Here is a 19,281-nt window from a genome sequence, read left to right as displayed (position 1 = left end):
AAACCCAACCCTCACAGTAATATAAACACAGTAATTATAGTGTATTATTTATTAAATTACCCATTATATCGTATTTTATTATCATTTACCCATACCTCAACCCTAAACCCAACCCTCACAGTAATGTAAACACAGTAATTATAGTGTATTATTTATTAAATTACCCATTATATCGTATTTTATTATCATTTACCCATACCTCAACCCTAAACCCAACCCTCACAGTAATGTAAACACAGTAATTATAGTGTATTATTTATTAAATTACCCATTATATCGTATTTTATTATCATTTACCCATACCTCAACCCTAAACCCAACCCTCACAGTAATGTAAACACAGTAATTATAGTGTATTATTTATTAAATTACCCATTATATCATATTTTATTAACATTTACCCATACCTCAACCCTAAACCCAACCCTCACAGTAATGTAAACACAGTAATTATAGTGTATTATTTATTAAATTACCCATTATATCATATTTTATTAACATTTACCCATACCCCAACCCTAAACCCAACCCTCACAGTAATGTAAACACAGTAATTATAGTGTATTATTTATTAAATTACCCATTATATCATATTTTATTAACATTTACCCATACCCCAACCCTAAACCCAACCCTCACAGTAATGTAAACACAGTAATTATAGTGTATTATTTATTAAATTACCCATTATATCCTATTTTATTAACATTTACCCATACCCCAACCCTAAACCCAACCCTCACAGTAATGTAAACACAGTAATTATAGTGTATTATTTATTAAATTACCCATTATATCCTATTTTATTAACATTTACCCATACTCCAACCCTAAACCCAACCCTCACAGTAATGTAAACACAGTAATTATAGTGTATTATTTATTAAATTACCCATTATATCATATTTTATTAACATTTACCCATACTCCAACCCTAAACCCAACCCTCACAGTAATGTAAACACAGTAATTATAGTGTATTATTTATTAAATTACCCATTATATCATATTTTATTAACATTTACCCATACCCCAACCCTAAACCCAACCCTCACAGTAATGTAAACACAGTAATTATAGTGTATTATTTATTAAATTACCCATTATATCATATTTTATTAACATTTACCCATACCCCAACCCTAAACCCAACCCTCACAGTAATGTAAACACAGTAATTATAGTGTATTATTTATTAAATTACCCGATATATCCATATTTTATTAACATTTACCCATACCCCAACCCTAAACCCAACCCTCACAGTAATGTAAATACAGTAATTATAGTGTATTATTTATTAAATTACCCAATATATCATATTTTATTAACATTTACCCATACCTCAACCCTAAACCCAACCCTCACAGTAATGTAAACACAGTAATTATAGTGTATTATTTATTAAATTACCCATTATATCATATTTTATTAACATTTACCCATACCCCAACCCTAAACCCAACCCTCACAGTAATGTAAACACAGTAATTATAGTGTATTATTTATTAAATTACCCATTATATCCATATTTTATTAACATTTACCCATACCCCAACCCTAAACCCAACCCTCACAGTAATGTAAACACAGTAATTATAGTGTATTATTTATTAAATTACCCATTATATCATATTTTATTAACATTTACCCATACCCCAACCCTAAACCCAACCCTCACAGTAATGTAAACACTGTAATTATAGTGTATTATTTATTAAATTACCCGATATATCCATAATTTATTAACATTTACCCATACCCCAACCCTAAACCCAACCCTCACAGTAATGTAAACACTGTAATTATAGTGTATTATTTATTAAATTACCCATTATATCCTATTTTATTAACATTTACCCATACCCCAACCCTAAACCCAACCCTCACAGAAATGTAAACACAGTAATTATAGTGTATTATTTATTAAATTACCCATTATATCCTATTTTATTAACATTTACCCATACCCCAACCCTAAACCCAACCCTCACAGTAATGTAAACACAGTAATTATAGTGTATTATTTATTAAATTACCCATTATATCATATTTTATTAACATTTACCCATACTCCAACCCTAAACCCAACCCTCACAGTAATGTAAACACAGTAATTATAGTGTATTATTTATTAAATTACCCATTATATCATATTTTATTAACATTTACCCATACCCCAACCCTAAACCCAACCCTCACAGTAATGTAAACACAGTAATTATAGTGTATTATTTATTAAATTACCCATTATATCATATTTTATTAACATTTACCCATACCCCAACCCTAAACCCAACCCTCACAGTAATGTAAACACAGTAATTATAGTGTATTATTTATTAAATTACCCATTATATCCTATTTTATTAACATTTACCCATACCCCAACCCTAAACCCAACCCTCACAGTAATGTAAACACAGTAATTATAGTGTATTATTTATTAAATTACCCATTATATCATATTTTATTAACATTTACCCATACTCCAACCCTAAACCCAACCCTCACAGTAATGTAAACACAGTAATTATAGTGTATTATTTATTAAATTACCCATTATATCATATTTTATTAACATTTACCCATACCCCAACCCTAAACCCAACCCTCACAGTAATGTAAACACAGTAATTATAGTGTATTATTTATTAAATTACCCATTATATCCTATTTTATTAACATTTACCCATACCCCAACCCTAAACCCAACCCTCACAGTAATGTAAACACAGTAATTATAGTGTATTATTTATTAAATTACCCATTATATCATATTTTATTAACATTTACCCATACTCCAACCCTAAACCCAACCCTCACAGTAATGTAAACACAGTAATTATAGTGTATTATTTATTAAATTACCCATTATATCATATTTTATTAACATTTACCCATACCCCAACCCTAAACCCAACCCTCACAGTAATGTAAACACAGTAATTATAGTGTATTATTTATTAAATTACCCATTATATCATATTTTATTAACATTTACCCATACCCCAACCCTAAACCCAACCCTCACAGTAATGTAAACACTGTAATTATAGTGTATTATTTATTAAATTACCCATTATATCCATATTTTATTAACATTTACCCATACCCCAACCCTAAACCCAACCCTCACAGTAATGTAAACACAGTAATTATAGTGTATTATTTATTAAATTACCCATTATATCATATTTTATTAACATTTACCCATACCCCAACCCTAAACCCAACCCTCACAGTAATGTAAACACAGTAATTATAGTGTATTATTTATTAAATTACCCATTATATCCTATTTTATTAACATTTACCCATACCCCAACCCTAAACCCAACCCTCACAGTAATGTAAACACAGTAATTATAGTGTATTATTTATTAAATTACCCATTATATCATATTTTATTAACATTTACCCATACCCCAACCCTAAACCCAACCCTCACAGTAATGTAAACACAGTAATTATAGTGTATTATTTATTAAATTACCCATTATATCATATTTTATTAACATTTACCCATACCCCAACCCTAAACCCAACCCTCACAGTAATGTAAACACAGTAATTATAGTGTATTATTTATTAAATTACCCATTATATCCTATTTTATTAACATTTACCCATACCCCAACCCTAAACCCAACCCTCACAGTAATGTAAACACAGTAATCAGTTATGCAGCATCACCAAACTGATGCTATAGATGTGTGTATCCGCAGCTGTATCCCCTCTAGACTGTATCTATGAGTGTGTGTGAGTGTGAAACGCCTGCAGCTCCTCTCTAACGTCTTCATAACTGCAGAGTACAGCGCTGCAGACGGAGAACTACTGTCCTGGAGCTGGACGGATCAATTACTGAGAACACTTCATGCTATTAACACACACTAATTGAGCATGTGACCGAGAACAGTGTGTGTGTGTGTGTGTGTGTGTGTGTGTGTGTGTGTGTGTGTGTGTGTGTGTCTAACAGCAGAGCATACAGCAGGTTTTACATTGGTTACTGCATGATTATCTCAATTACTGTGTTCTTCTGATCGAGCTCCTTCACTTCAGCTCTGCGTCTGCTCTGCTTTCTGAAGGTGTGTGTGTGTGTGTGTGTGTGTATGTGTGTAGCGTGGCCTCTGCACTGTGGGCTGTGTGTGGTGTGCGTTTTATTAGTCCTGCACTAAAGCATGTTTTCTGTAGGGTTAGCCTCACTGCACCTGCCAAAACACACACACACACACACACACACACACACACACACACACACACACACACACACACACACACACACATATGCACTTATACACAGCTTATACACACCTCACACACACACAGGTACAATCACACATGCACGCTTGCTTGCACACTCCCAACACACACACAAACATAAGCGCATGCTCACACACATACACGCTTTCGACAGACACACTTGCACTCTCCTGACACACACACACAACAATCTTACACCCACACCCAACACACACACTCTGCTGACAAACACACACACACACACACTCTTCTGACACACACACTCTCCCGACAATCTTATATACACTCACGACACACACACACACACACATTCTGCTGACACACGCACACACACTCTCCCAACAATCTTATACACATTCTCACGACACACACACACACACACACTCTCCTGACAAGCTTATACACACTCATGACACACACACACACACACACACTCGCCCAACACACACACACTCTCACCTGAAAAACACATACAGAGTCTTCTGATACACACACTCTGCTGACAATCTTACACACACACTCACGACACACACATTCTCCCAACACGCACACACAAACACACTCACCGGACAAACGCACAAACACACACTCTCCTGACAGCCCTACACACACTCTCCCAGCACACACACATACACACTCTCCTGACAAACACACACACACACACACTCTCCCGACAATCTTATACACTCTCACGACACACACACTCTGACACACACACACACATTCTCCCGACAATCTTATAAACACTCATGACACACACACACGTTCCCAACACACACACACATTCCCAACAAACACTCTTTTCTAACAAACACACTCTCACTCTCCCGACAGTCTTATACACACACACACACACACACTCATATTCTCCCGAAAATCGTGTACGCACTCTCACGACACATACACTCTCCCAACACACACTCTCGACAAACACACACACACTCCTGACAATCTTTTACACACGTTCTGTATAGTAGTTTGTAAGTGTAAGTGTGTGTGTGCGCGTGTGTGTGCGCGCGTGTGTGTGTGCTGCAGCTGAAATCATTATCCGCTCACCTGTACGCCTCTAATGGGGTCGTTACGGAGGTGCAGGGCCCCGCAGCCGGCCACTAATCCAGCGCATGCTACGGCCAGCTGTTACACACACACACACACACACACACTCTCACGACACACACAAACACTTGTTTCTCTGTGTTACATTCCAGCAGGCGTCGGCTGAGCCGGAGCAGAGTGAGACGCTGTAAATCAGGTGCCTTATAAGTGTGTGTGTGCGCGTGTGTGTGCGCGCGCGTGTGTGTGTGTGTGTGTGTGTGTGTGTGTGTGTGTGTGTGTGTGTGTGTGTGTGTGTTACACCCGGTGTTTAATGCATTATTCCAGCATGATCTGCTGTCATTATTCAGATTTGGAGCAACACAAACATTATAAGTCGTCTCATATCCGGTAAAGTCAACCAATTATAAATAAATATATATATATATATATATATATTGAGCACAGTGGAGACGCAGTGGCTCAGCTAGAAGGTTGCTGGTTCGACTCCCGGTGTGGGTTTCCTCCGGTTTCCCCCCCAGTCTAAACACATGCGCTATAGGGGAATTGATCAACCGAATTGTCCATAGTGTATGAGTGTGAATGAGTGTGTATGGGTGTTTCCCAGTACTGGGTTGCATCTGGAAGGGCATCTGCTGTGTAAATCATATGCTGGAATAGTTGGTGGTTCATTCCGCTGTGGCGACCCCTGATGAATAAAGCTGAAGGTAAATGATTGACTGAATATTGAGCTCATGTAAAGGACTGCTCCTTTTTTTTACTTTAAATACACTCTAAGAAATGCTGGGTTACTTAAACCCAAACTGGGTCAAATAAAGACTAACCCAAACATTGGGTTAAATTTGGTCCCATAAATTTTATTTAAAAAAAAAACAATTAACCCAGGTGTTGGGTCAGTCCCTATTACACCCAGAACTGTTAAAATAACCCGGCATTTGTAGAGAGTCAGAAATGTCCTCGTTCATATCTGATCATATTCAGCACTTTACTCTGATCCTCAGGGGCAAATGCTCAACTCAAAATGTAGAAATAGAAAATAAAATATAAATATAATTAAAAACACCTTTAAAACATTTATATTTACATTTAGTCATTTAGCAGACGCTTTTATCCAAAACGACTTACAAATGAGGACAAGGAAGCAATTTACACAACTATAAGAGCAGCAGTGAACAAGTGCTGTAGACAAGTTTCAGGTGTGTAAAGTCTAAGAAGCAAAGCAAAACCTATTGATTACAGGTAGGTCCAGCATAAAAATGTAAAATATTGATAAATAAAATGTAAAAAAGTTGATATTCTACTTAATAAACTGTTCTTGATGCTTCTGTCTGCATCTCTAAAATAACAGCTTAATATGAAAAGCCATCTAGTCCGTATAGACCAGAGATGCGCAAACTAGGCCCGCAGGTCACAGCTTTAATTTGGCACACATAACATCTCAGAAGGGAGGTCGATGTTTTGTTTTTTGTTTGTTTTGTTTTTGGTAGATTATTTTATTGTTGAGCTACAACTTAAATAAAAAAGCAGACTGAAATTAAACGATTCAGTTAAAGATTGTAAATGAATTAATAAAACACACAGTGACTGATGGATAGAGGAGCATGCAGAAGACATCGGCAGGTGCAGCTTTACTACCGTAAGAGGAGTTATGTGTTTATTCTAATAAGTTCATTATAAAATGTCAAAAACAATTCCTATTGCATTATTTAACATGATTTAGTCTATTTATTTATTAATAATATGAAATACATTAAGAAATCCCCCATGGAAACTTTAATGTAATAAATAAATCTCACTTATAAAACATCTATTGTTCTGCTGGTTTAACCCACATGCAGCGCTCAGCTTAACTGAGTACAGCACATTTAGAAAATGAATATTTTTATCCATTCCCATGTATTTTGGTGCATTTAAACAACAGATTTATTTCTTCAAATAATTTTTTAGTCATCAAACATCTTTAGAAAATGAAAGATAACACAATTAAACTCACGCACAATATTGCAAAAAAAAAGACAAACTACATCACCTCAACTAAACTTTTCAATGTGTTTGCTTCTGTTGATTCTTCCTCTTTTAAATGTGCATTTAATATTTTCTATAATATTTACACAAACAAACATGATCCTGTTTGGGTTTATTTTTCTGAGATTGATTCATTTGTTGAGTGGTGTGATCAAAACTGTAAAAGTAAATACAAAAATGTTGTGGAGCATTCACCAGTGTTTGTACATGATCAAGAACTCACTCAGGTACAGTCATACAAGTATTTGGGAATTTACATAGACCGGTCTCTAACATGGGACACTCATGTACACTGGATCTGTGAAGAGCTTCACCAAAGACTGTATTTTCTGCGAAGGTTATGGTTGTATGGTGTTAATAAGAAAATCATGTACTTATTTTATCAAGCTGTATGTGAAAGTGTCATCAGGTATGGTCTATCTACATGGTGTGGCAGTCTTTCTGTAAATCTGAAATCTAAAATGTTCAATATTATCAGAATTGCTACAAGACTAATAGGATCTTTCACTAGTATACAAACACTCTGAGCAATGCACTCTGAATGAAGTGAAAAGAATTTTAAGTAGCCCATCTCATGTACTCTTCCCATTTTACGATCTTTTACCTTCTGGTAGAAGATCCAGAACTTTCCGCTGGAAGCAGAACAGACTGAAGAACTCTTTTAATCAATCAGACTGTTGAACACTGATCGATACTGTATATCATTCTTTTGCATGTTGACTTATTTTTAATTGTTATTATGTCAGAACCTGCTGAAGTGCTGTGTGAGTCCACAGAAAATTTCCCCTTGAGGGACAATAAAGAATACAAACAAACCAACATATTTGGGTGTGCTAGTTTTGGGCCGTTATTGTAAAATTCTGCACTTCATCAGAAGGGAGGAGGGTCTTTCGAACCACCCAAACCGCCTCTGTCTACGGGCCTGTTTTACTAACTCATCTCTAATAACTGATTTCTTTTCTCTTTGCCATGATGACAGCACATAATGTTAGACTAGATATTTTATTCAGCTTAAAGTGACATTTAAAGGCTTAACTAGGGTAATTAGGGTAAAGTAAGGGTAATCAGGCAAGTCATTGTATAACAGTGGTTTATTCTGGAGACAATCCAAAACTAATATTGCTTAGGGAGGTCAGCATGATTGGAAAAATCTTACATTGTGCTATTTTATTTGAATTTTCTGCAATACTGTGATTATTAAGTATAATTTCAGCAGATGAATTGAACAGCATTTAGAAAGACTGCAGAAAGCTAGATTAGATGAGATGATTTTGTAGGTAAACGCATCTGCATGAAATACAATTAACCCATCACAAGCATTGATAAATACAATAGAGCAAAGATTCAAACTAAATAAACCGTACTGATTGATTTTCTGAGGGTTCAGCAGTATTCAGACAGAAACTGAATAATCATATAACTGTATAGTGTCTCTTCATTGTACAGTGCTCAGCACAATGGAGCACACCCCATTCTGAAAATTCATCTTTTTATCCATTTATCCTGAACTAAAGCTTGAGAGCCAGATTCGGTCTGTTGTTCGCTCTAGCTTCTTTCACTTGAAACAACTAGCCTAAATGAAGCATGTTTTATCACACAAGCACTTTAAAACAGTACTCCATGCCTTCATAACCTGCCGCTTGGACTGCTGTAATTCCCTTTATTTTGGGGTGAGCCGGTCTTCTATTTCTTGACTGCAACTTGTTCAGATTGCAGCTGCGCCTCTTTTAACTGGCACACGCAAATACGAGCACATCACCCTGATTTTATCTCCTCTTCACTGGCTGCCTGTGCATTTCAGGACCCATTTTAAGTTACTTTTATTTGTTTTTAAGTGTCTGAATGGTGCTGCACCCCTTTACCTCTCTGAGCTTCTCGGTCCTTACACACCTTCTCGTTCGCTCAGGTCAGCCGACCAGCTCCAGCTCAGAGGGGATCGGGCTTTTGCTGTGGCGGCGCCAAAATTGTGGAATGAGTTGCCGTTGTATATTAGACAAGCCTCTTCCATTACTGTGTTTAAATCTCTTCTTAAAAGCCACTTGTTCAGTTTGGCTTTCAGCACAGCGTGAGATGTTGACACTTTATGTTCATTTATTTGTATTTTAAAGTTTGTTTACTCTCTGTTCTCAGCACTTTGGTCGACTGTGTTGTTTTAAAGGGCTTTATAAATAGAACTGAATTGAATTTCTCAGTGAATATTGGTAATATACAGTTGAAGTCAGAATTATTAGCCCCCCTGTTTATTTTCTTCCCCAATTTCTGTTTAACAGAGAGCAGATTTCTCCAACACATTTCTAATCATAATAGTGTTAATAACTCATCTCTAATAACTGATGTATTTTCTCTTTGTCATGATGACAGTAAATAATATTAGTCTAGATATTCTTCAAGACACTTCTATACAGCTTAATGTTACATTTAAAGGCTTAACTAGGTTAATTAGGTTAACTAGACAATAATGGTTTGTTCTGTAGACTAGAGAAAAAACAGCATAAGGGGGCTAATAATATTGACCTTAAAATGGTGTTTAAAAAATTAAGAAGTGCTTTTATTCTAGCCGAAATAATACAAATCAGACTTTTTCCAGAAGAAAAAATATTATCAGAAATACTGTGAAAATTTCCTGAATCTGTTAAACATCATTTGGGAAATATTTAAAGAAGAAAAACACATTCAAAGGGGGGCGAATAACTCTGACTTCAGCTGTATACTGGTGCATTTGAACAAAACGTCAGGGAGGAGATCTTAACAAATCGCTGTTACAACGTCAAGCCTTTTGGATTTTCACTCTAGACACATCGTCTGCAAAAGGTTGAAATGAGGAGTTTGACATGCGTCCTTTTCTTTAATGTTTCTTTAATGTTTAATCAGGTGTTTGGGTTTTTTGGCTAGATTGAGTTTTATATTGTGTTGTATCCTGGCACATTCTGTTTTCTATCATTTGTGATGTGATATATTATGGTTTGTTTCTGTATTTTTGCTTTGAATATCTAAGTTGAATCATGTTAAATGTGTATTTTTTTTGTTTTGTTGTGAGATAATAGGAGATCATATGATCCGGAGGTGTACAAAAAGGAGCACCTACACTGAAAAAAATTATTCATAGATGATTCATTGGATTTATTCAATTTTTTTACTTTAAGTGGTTGTAAACAATTTATTTGGGCTGAATTTAAACAAACAAATTAAGATGAACATTGCTCAATTTAATTGGTTTGTTTAAATTCAACACAAATAAATTGTTTGCAACAGTTTTGCATGCAACACTTTTTTCAGTGTAATTGTGATGAACACAGTCTGACGAAGAGCCGTGGGCTCGAAACGTTACACGCTTTGGGTCAGCCTTTTTAATCTAATAAATTCGCATTTTTAGAGATTTGGTGTTCGTTAAATATATAATTTTAGCGTTTTGGCTGAGCGCCCAGTTAAGAGTGCTGCGCGTGCTTTTGTACAGTTTATCATTGCATTTGAACAAAACTAATTTATTAAACAGATGTATTTATTAAAATTATGTTTTAGTCACAGAACAGCTTTAGAAATGGAAAGATAACACATTTAATTCCATGCAAAATTTTACAAACTACTAACATAATCAACTAAAACTGATATATTTTTTGTTTCTCTTGATTTTTCCTCTTTTTTTTATTTGTATTTAATATTTTTCTATAAGTTGTACATTAGGGCTGCTAATTTTTGCACCATTATCAGAAGTTATTTTGTTAGATTAGCTCCAGATTTGGCTTCAGTATTGACTAAACTAATGTATCTGCTCAAATATAACACTGTAAAGCATCCTATAGAAAATATTAATTTAAACAAGGGATTTCATATACGCTGAGCACTGTAAATGTTCATAAATATAACTCATCTTTCTTAAAAAGTTACAAACATCATTTCTTGCGCCTTAATTCTTGAAATGATGCCTTAAAACACATACAGATGATTAATTGATCAATGTATTGTTAAAATTTGCAATGACTCAAACCATGCATGCTTTAAACTGAGGTTCCTGTTTAACTAGAATATCCTAATCCTGCGATGTGACTATTGCGGATACACACATTGCGATATAAATGCCAAAGCGAGGAATTGTGCAACCCTATTAAGGGGGCTAATAATATTGACCTCTAAATGCTTTAAAAAAAAATTAAGAAGTGCTTTTATTTTAGCCGAAATATCACAAATAAGACTTTCTCCAGAGGAAAAAATATTATCGGAAATACTGTGAAAATTTCCTGAATCTGTTCAACATCATTTGAGAAATATCTGAACCATTCACAGGAGAGGCTAATCATTTCCCTTCAACTATAATCATACTGCACAGCCCGACATATCATCATTGCACTTTGTCTTTCAGCATACTTTTTTTTTAACGTAGAAAATACATTTTTAAACCCAAAGCCTGGGGGTCTGGACTTCATTAGTCTGCCTCCTCCTTCTCCCCCAGTGGACAAAACAGAGGCGACATAATTCACTTTGCCAGGTTTTACAGTGTAGGGGTACGGAATCGGTGAAAGGGTCAATCGAGATCTGTTCCCCAGCTGTGCGGCCCTCTCGCTCGCCCCGGCCCACAGAGAGAGAGTGAGAGAGAGAAACGGACCCCACAAACGGCCCCCGGAGCAGCCCGAGCATCACAAACCTGCTCTAAAACTCCATTCACTACAGTAGAGCGAACACTGCAATGTGTTGCTCAATCATACATCACACCATTCTGCAGCTCAAATCCAACGCAACGTGATTGAGAATGATGCATGAAAGCGTGCACGAGTGGAAACACTGTACAATACGGTTGTATTAGTCGAGGCATTTACTAACATGAACAAACAATGAGGAGTACAGTATGTGTTAATGAAAATACAGTCGTTCACTGTTAGTTAATGTTAACAAGCATATTAATAATGCATTGGTAAATGTTGAACTATGATTATTAAATGCTCTACAGGTCTCATTCATATTTAGCTCATGTTGGTAAATGCATGAATGAATGAATCCTTATTGTAAAGTGTGACCATACTAACTTCATCCTCACCGATACACTCTAACAGACGCAGGGTTTCACACAATTCCTTCATGTTGTCCATTAAGTTCACTTAAATTTAAGTGGATTGAGCATGAAACAATTAAGTTGTCCCAAAAACTCCTTAAGAAAGGTGTTGTTTAATCTCATTTTAATATGAACAAGCAGAAAAAGCCATCCTTTGAGTGTGTGCTCTGAAAAGAAAAAACTGCTGGGTTGTTTTAATAAAATATTGGGTCAAATATTGACAACATTTGTGTATTTGATCTTTTTTAGCAAAATAAATAAATAAATAAAATAAAAATAAAAAATAAATAAATAAATGCTGGGTTGTTTTAATCCAATATTGGGTCAAATACTGACAACATTTGCGTATTTGATCTGTTTTAGCAAAAAAAAATATATATATATAAAATGTTTTTTAAAAATGCTGGGTTGTTTTAATCCAATATTGGGTCAAATATTGACAACATTTGCGTATTTGATCTATTTTAGCAAAAAAAATTATAAATAAAATAAAAACAAAATAAAAAAATGCTGGGTTGTTTTAACCCAATGTCAAATGAAATATAGATAACATTGGGTTATTTTTTCTATTGAATTTTATTTATTTATTACGTTGGATTAACATTCAGCATTTTAACTGTGTGCCTATCACCTACTGTACATAGCAAACATATGGTGTTAAACATGCTGGGTTAGTTTAACCCAACGCTGAGTCAAATATTGCACAAACAGTGTACACTTCGCACCAATTTCAGTCGGTTCTCTCTACAAAAAAAAAAAAACTCTAAAAAAAAATGCTGGGTTGTTTTTACCTAATGCCAGGTCAAATACACAACATTAGGTTAATTGTTTCTGTTAAATTTAAGTGCATTTGTTAGGTTTGTTCTTATTTGATCTTACAATGGGTTAAAACAACCCAGCATTTATTAGTGTGCGCCTATCACCTATATAGAAAGTGCACTGAAACATGAAGGGTTGTTTTAACCAAACGTTGGGTCAAATATTGCACAAAAAGCATGCACTTTGCACAGCCATAAACTTTACTCAAAAAAAAACTCTAAAAATGCTGGATTGTTTTAACCCAATTTTAGGTCAAATATTGCACAAAAAGCATGTATTTAGCACCAATCTCAGCTATACACAGTACACTAAAAACTCTTAAAATGCTGGGTTGTTTTAACCTAATGTCGAGTCAAATATAGACAATTGTGGGTTATTTGCTTCTATTAAATTTCAATGCACTTTAACGCTCATCACCTATACAGACAAACACACAGTGCACTTAAAAATACATGGTTGTTTTAATTCAACATTGGGTCAAATACTGCACAAAAAGCGTGCGCTTTGCACCCATCTGATCTCTCCACAGTACACACCTACACTCTAAAAAATGCTGGGTTGTTTAAACTCAATGTTGCGTTAAATATAGACATGGGTTAATTTTTCAATTAAATATAAATGACACTTCTTAACCCAACAGTTGGGTTTGTCAGTATTTGACTAAGCACTGGTTAAAAACAACCCAGCATGTTTTACAGCTATTATTTCCCCGAAATCATATGAAGGACTGAAATCAAAACAAGCTCTTGCTTTTATTCTTTCACCCAGATTCACTCCCTTTACTCTGGTCTTAACAGAGACAGCGCTTCTATACTAAATAATGCTGGGTTATCCAATGCAACGTGTAAAATTAATCCACAAAAGCATGTGCTTTACAAACAAAAGTGCTTTGCAACAAAAACAAATCTCTAAAATAAAAAGGCTGGGTTCTTTTAAACTCAACATTGGGTCAAATGTGAACAGGGTTCATTTCTTTCAATTAAACTTAAAATTACACCTCTTTACCCAATTGGGTTAGTTTATATATTACCCAATATTGACTAAAAACAACCCAGTATTTTTATAGTGTACATGCACAACTGTATAATCCTGCCATCAGTTACCAAATCAAGCTCTAATCTCAAAATAAACTGCAGAAGTTGGAGAAATAAGGCATGTTCAGATAAATAAAGCACTCACATCACAACATTACAAACATAATCAGAAACTATGGACGCTTTTTAATCATTAATTAAATCGTTTAGTTGACACACACACGCGCGCACACGCTCGCTCCGTGTCTGGATGCGCGGGAGAAGCGCGTGTTGTGCACGAGGATGATAATTAGTTGAGCAAATCATTTATTATGAGTAAACCTGTTAGCATATTCCACTGACTTGATTTCTGGAGCGCGTTTAAAAATCACAGCTTTACGCATCAGGAATAACTACAATAAGCGCATGCATTTGCTAAACATATTTGTTTTTAATTAAATAATTCAGTGCATATCACATATACAGTACGCTTTTACTGGTCATATTCAGCTGTTCGGTGATATGCAATGCAACTTAGCTATACTGCATATCCGCTTTTTGGTTTATGTGTTTGTTTGTGTGCGATATGCAATGCAACTTAATTAGCCATGTACGCGTTTCCTTGTCACATTGCGCTTTTTGGTTTGAGTGTTTGTTTGTATGCGATATGCAACTTATTGGCTAAGTAACGCGACTTTTAAACACTCAATAAATAATTCAGGCTGTGAGTTTTCTCTCTCATGCAGGGTAATTAGTGGCCCAAAGTATTTCCATGTCTGATTAAAAAGAGAGCACGGACCCTCAGCAGCTCGTGTGATGATCTGCAAGGTGTCGTGCGTGAGGAGGAGCAGGTGATTCCTCCATCTGACCTCAAACATCTCCTTTATCCAGCATAAACTCCACTATATGCAATATTAATAAACCGCGGGGGATTTATCCGCGAAAACATGTGAACGCAGCACATCTCTCCGAACATGCATTAATGAACTGGAAGATTATTTGTAGATTTAAAAGAAAAAGCTTACTCCAGTATGTCCTGAAGACGTTTTGGTTGCTGAATGCATGTTTTAAATGCACACACACACACACACACACACACACACACTAGTAGAAAATAACAAGCCGTCTCATTAAATGCGATTTAATGCACAATTTAGTTTAGCACTTAAAATGGGGTTTATTTATTCATTCATTGTAGATCCGTGCTAAATTAAATATAAATGCAGGAAATGTTTAACCGAGCTCAACTGTGACAAAAATCTATAAATAAATTAGGGGGGAAATCAAGTTTTCCTCAAGTGCTCAGCGCGTTAGTGATGGGGAAATGACCTGTGGTTTATAAAACACACACACTTATCATTTTCCAATTAGGCGGTTCTTGTTAAATAATTAGTAATGCTATTAGATTTCGCTTTTAAAACAATTATAACACACAATATTTAATAGCTAGCAATTTAAGTTGTCATCTAAAAACATTTTATTTTAATTTCCTTAATATTTTAAGTCACTTTCTGAGTATTTTCAGCGCTTCAGACATATTGGAGAGCATGCGGAGGAACTCAAACTTCCAAAACTAACTTTGATTCAAGCGCAAACGCTTGCTTTTTAATGCATTCAAGCGCTGAAATATAAAAAAAACACGTGTATATCTCTATATTTTAAAACAAGCTTGCATCGACCACATCAGTTAAACGCATATGCATTCACATAAGCGACACCTATCAGAATAAACGCTTTTAAATATGCAGCAGTTCGTTTTAATGCAATGCATATTTTATGCACAGACATAAAGCGATGGATCTCAAAACAAAGCAATGCACGTGAAACAGCAGATTAATTAACGCGAAGTGTAAATGTCAGTATTTCCATAAAGCAAATCTTTCTGGATGTGCGCGCGATCACTTTGACCAACTAAACCTCACAGAAACTGAGTGTGGATACTGCACAAACTCAAAGTTGGACTCAAAAAAAGGGGATTTCGAAACGCGCGCAGTAGTAGTAGTATGCGTGTAAAAGCGCGTCCTGTGATAACGCGAAGCGGACGCGCCCGGCTGTGGCACCGGATCATCCCGCGGATGTTTACCTTTGCGCAGCCGTGTTGGCATCCAGAATCCCCGCGCTCTGCATCCAGGAGCGCACCGGCGTCATGCCACTCGTGAGGGGCTCTTCTTTCATGGTCAAGGCTCCCCGGGGGAGACCGTCCTGGATGGAGAACATGAAAACAGCCTTCTGGGGGGACACCAGCTCGAGTGGAATAATCCTCCCGCACCACCTGGATTAACAAAAACCAAGTGAAAGGGAACAAATCTTCCCCAAAGTGCAACAAGAGGTCCTTATCCAAAAGACGCGCGCGCGCACGGTCGTATCCCTCTGGGGTGTCCCTCTTTCTTTTTAGATTCCAAACCCAAGTTCAGTTCAGTCAAGATTAACCGGTCTCTAGTTAAAAGAGGGTGGAGAGAAGGCTGTGGAGCATCTCAAAGGAGCCGATCAGCCGGGATCAAGCAGACCTTCCCGTCGCGGGGAGAAAGAGGAGAGAAAAAGCCGAAGTTGCTCTGAAGAAAAAGAAGGAGAGCGGACGCGCACGGGATTGCGAAATGAAAAGTGGGATAAAACGGGCGACCGCTTCAAAAAGGAGTAAAATGAAATGATTACCAAACAAGAGGGAGGGATGGACCAGGGAAGGCTCGCTGTCCCAGGGGAACAGAGGGATTGGGTAGCAAGAAATCTCATTCCCTCCTCCCCGACTCGTTATGCCTCCTGCGTCCCGGCGGAGCGCACCTTCTCTCGGGTTGCGCGGCTCCGGAGATCCCGCGGGGGACGAACGCGGGTTTGCCGGAGGCGGAGCCTTGCCCTTAAAACGACAACTCGTTTGCATGTCGATCTCCGTCCCGCGTTCTGATTGGTCGCCGTCAGCCTTTGCGTCATTTTCAAAATTCGCCGCAAAAACTCGGATGATGTTCTAGCGGAGATCAGCCTCAAACATGCCCTTCAAGCAGGAGCTGACATCCCATAATCGAGCGGAGCATATCATTTTACAGCACATTGATTTCTCCCGAGTGATGTGTGAACACTCCGATTGTTAATATGTGGATAAAGTGCGGTGATATCACATCATGGCACTGTCGTTGAGCATTGACCTTATTAATAGTAATAATAATAACAGTGAAGAGGTTGAGGAATGACTGCGAGGAACTAGTGTGTATTTCTGCAGATGCATGCGCGAACTGATGGGCTATCAACAGTAATAATAATAAATCATCATTATCATAATTAATAACAACATTAAAGTCATTTATTGACATTTATTATTGCCATATATTAAAACAAACCAATAATAATGTCATTTAATAGGTTATTTGTTTATTAATTGGAGCTGGCGGTGATCATATTAATAATAATCATCATCACAATAATATCAAGCATAAAATTAAATAACATAATAAATCAGATCAACAATTATTATAAAGGCTAAATAAGTTTACCGATTAAAATACGTTTTTTTTCCTCCTCAAACACACAACATTAGGAGAGCGCAAACTCGCGCTGTATTAATGATTTTCCAGCGCCTCTTTGCCTTTATTTTAAATTCCGCCAAATGATGTCTGATTAAATATTTATTAGAGATCTACAGCACTCTATAGAGCTCACAGCCGGAAAATGACCCCATGAGACTTCAAAAGAAGAGGAAAAACTCAAATTCAATTGAATGTAAGGAATAGATAGCCTTTATTTAGATGGCAAACGCAAACAGACGCACCAACACCGCATAACAAACCAGTCATCAAAAGGTGAGTGTTCATCATCAGATTCTTCCACACTTCACACTACACGGTATTATTTAATATTATTATTTATTATTATTATTATTATCATTATTTATTATTATTATTATTATTATTATTATTATTATTATTATTATTATAAAACATGTGCAAAGCTATCATCTTCCTCAATGCATGACAACTTGACAGATTTCAAATGTAATAAAAGGTTAAACTAAAAACACTGCGCTGATGTTTAATAATAATAATAATAATAATAATAATAATAATAATAATAATAAATAATAATAATAATAATTTATTATCTGCATTCTAGAGAAGGTTGCACACCTAAAGCACAGCATCTAAAACATATTACGAAATTAATAACACAATAAATCGGGTACAGTAAAAACTCACGCGCTTTTTTTCCTCTTTCCCCCGGATCAGAATCGATATTTTCAGCCATCTCTGCTAGTTGGGAAACATTAGACGTTTACAAGTGCATCAAAATAAACAATATTCGATCATACCAGATGTTAATATTTTAAATTAAATCATATATTACCACATAATCAAAGGTTTTTCTTCGGAAAGAGACGCTGTTGGGTTGTTAAGCATGCAAGTCTTTTTATTAACAGTATGTACAGAAAATTGCGTCTTTTTATTTTATATTTAAACTAAATAAATCTGCATTGATGAAATACAATATAATATATGAATCCTTTTAAATAAATACTTTGCATTTTGCACAAATCAACCAATATTTAACGCGTGAAATAAAACAGATCTTAATTTCAACAGCGTTCATTTTAGATTGAAATGAAAGGCATTATGTTTGAACAAAATAAACATGCACATCGATTAAAAACACTTCAATATATCTTGTTTGGCGCATTGTTCGATGTTAATGCGAGTTTTAAATGACACCAATGCGCTTTATTCAAGCGGCTGTTTCCACCTAGTGGCCATTTAGTATAAAATAAAACAACAGCGTTTCATGCCAGGAAATTCATCAGCTCACATACTCCTGAAATCAGCTCAAGCATCTGTAACTCTGAGAGAGAAACTCTTTATTTCTCATTATTTATTTCATTTATGCTACACTCCCTGTGCAATCTTTTGGATGTGAGATGAGTGATATTGCATCACTGTTTTGAGATGAGAGGCTTAATAAGACTTTATGTGGAAGATAAATTAAAGCACAAATGTGTTTTATAGAATACACACAGCTGGCAATGCGTGTGTTCATTTATTAAAGCATGGGTGGAAACGTATAATTATAGTCAGCCTGTCATCACTG

At 35.9% G+C, this 19,281-nt stretch overlaps 1 protein-coding gene across 5 annotated transcripts in view; it reads right to left on the bottom strand.

Annotated features, from left to right (window-relative positions):
• Positions 1 to 17,007, bottom strand: part of LOC130240306 (transcription factor COE3) — a 265,366-nt gene extending 248,359 nt beyond the window's left edge. For 2 of the 5 annotated variants that reach the window (XM_056471755.1, XM_056471756.1), the window contains exon 1: positions 16,301 to 17,007. In XM_056471755.1, the coding sequence (XP_056327730.1) occupies positions 16,301 to 16,434 (134 nt within the window). In that variant the 5' untranslated portion in view covers positions 16,435 to 17,007. The remainder of the gene's footprint in view (positions 1 to 16,300) is intronic. The other 3 variants (XM_056471758.1, XM_056471760.1, XM_056471759.1) reach the window with 2 other exon arrangements.
• Between the last annotated feature and the right edge of the window lie 2,274 nt (positions 17,008 to 19,281).

Source organism: Danio aesculapii, chromosome 14 (assembly GCF_903798145.1).
Source record: "Danio aesculapii chromosome 14, fDanAes4.1, whole genome shotgun sequence".
Classification (NCBI taxonomy): Eukaryota; Metazoa; Chordata; class Actinopteri; order Cypriniformes; family Danionidae; genus Danio; species Danio aesculapii.
The sequence above is the reverse complement of the archived record's forward strand: the minus strand, read 5'-3'. Positions and strand labels throughout refer to the sequence as shown.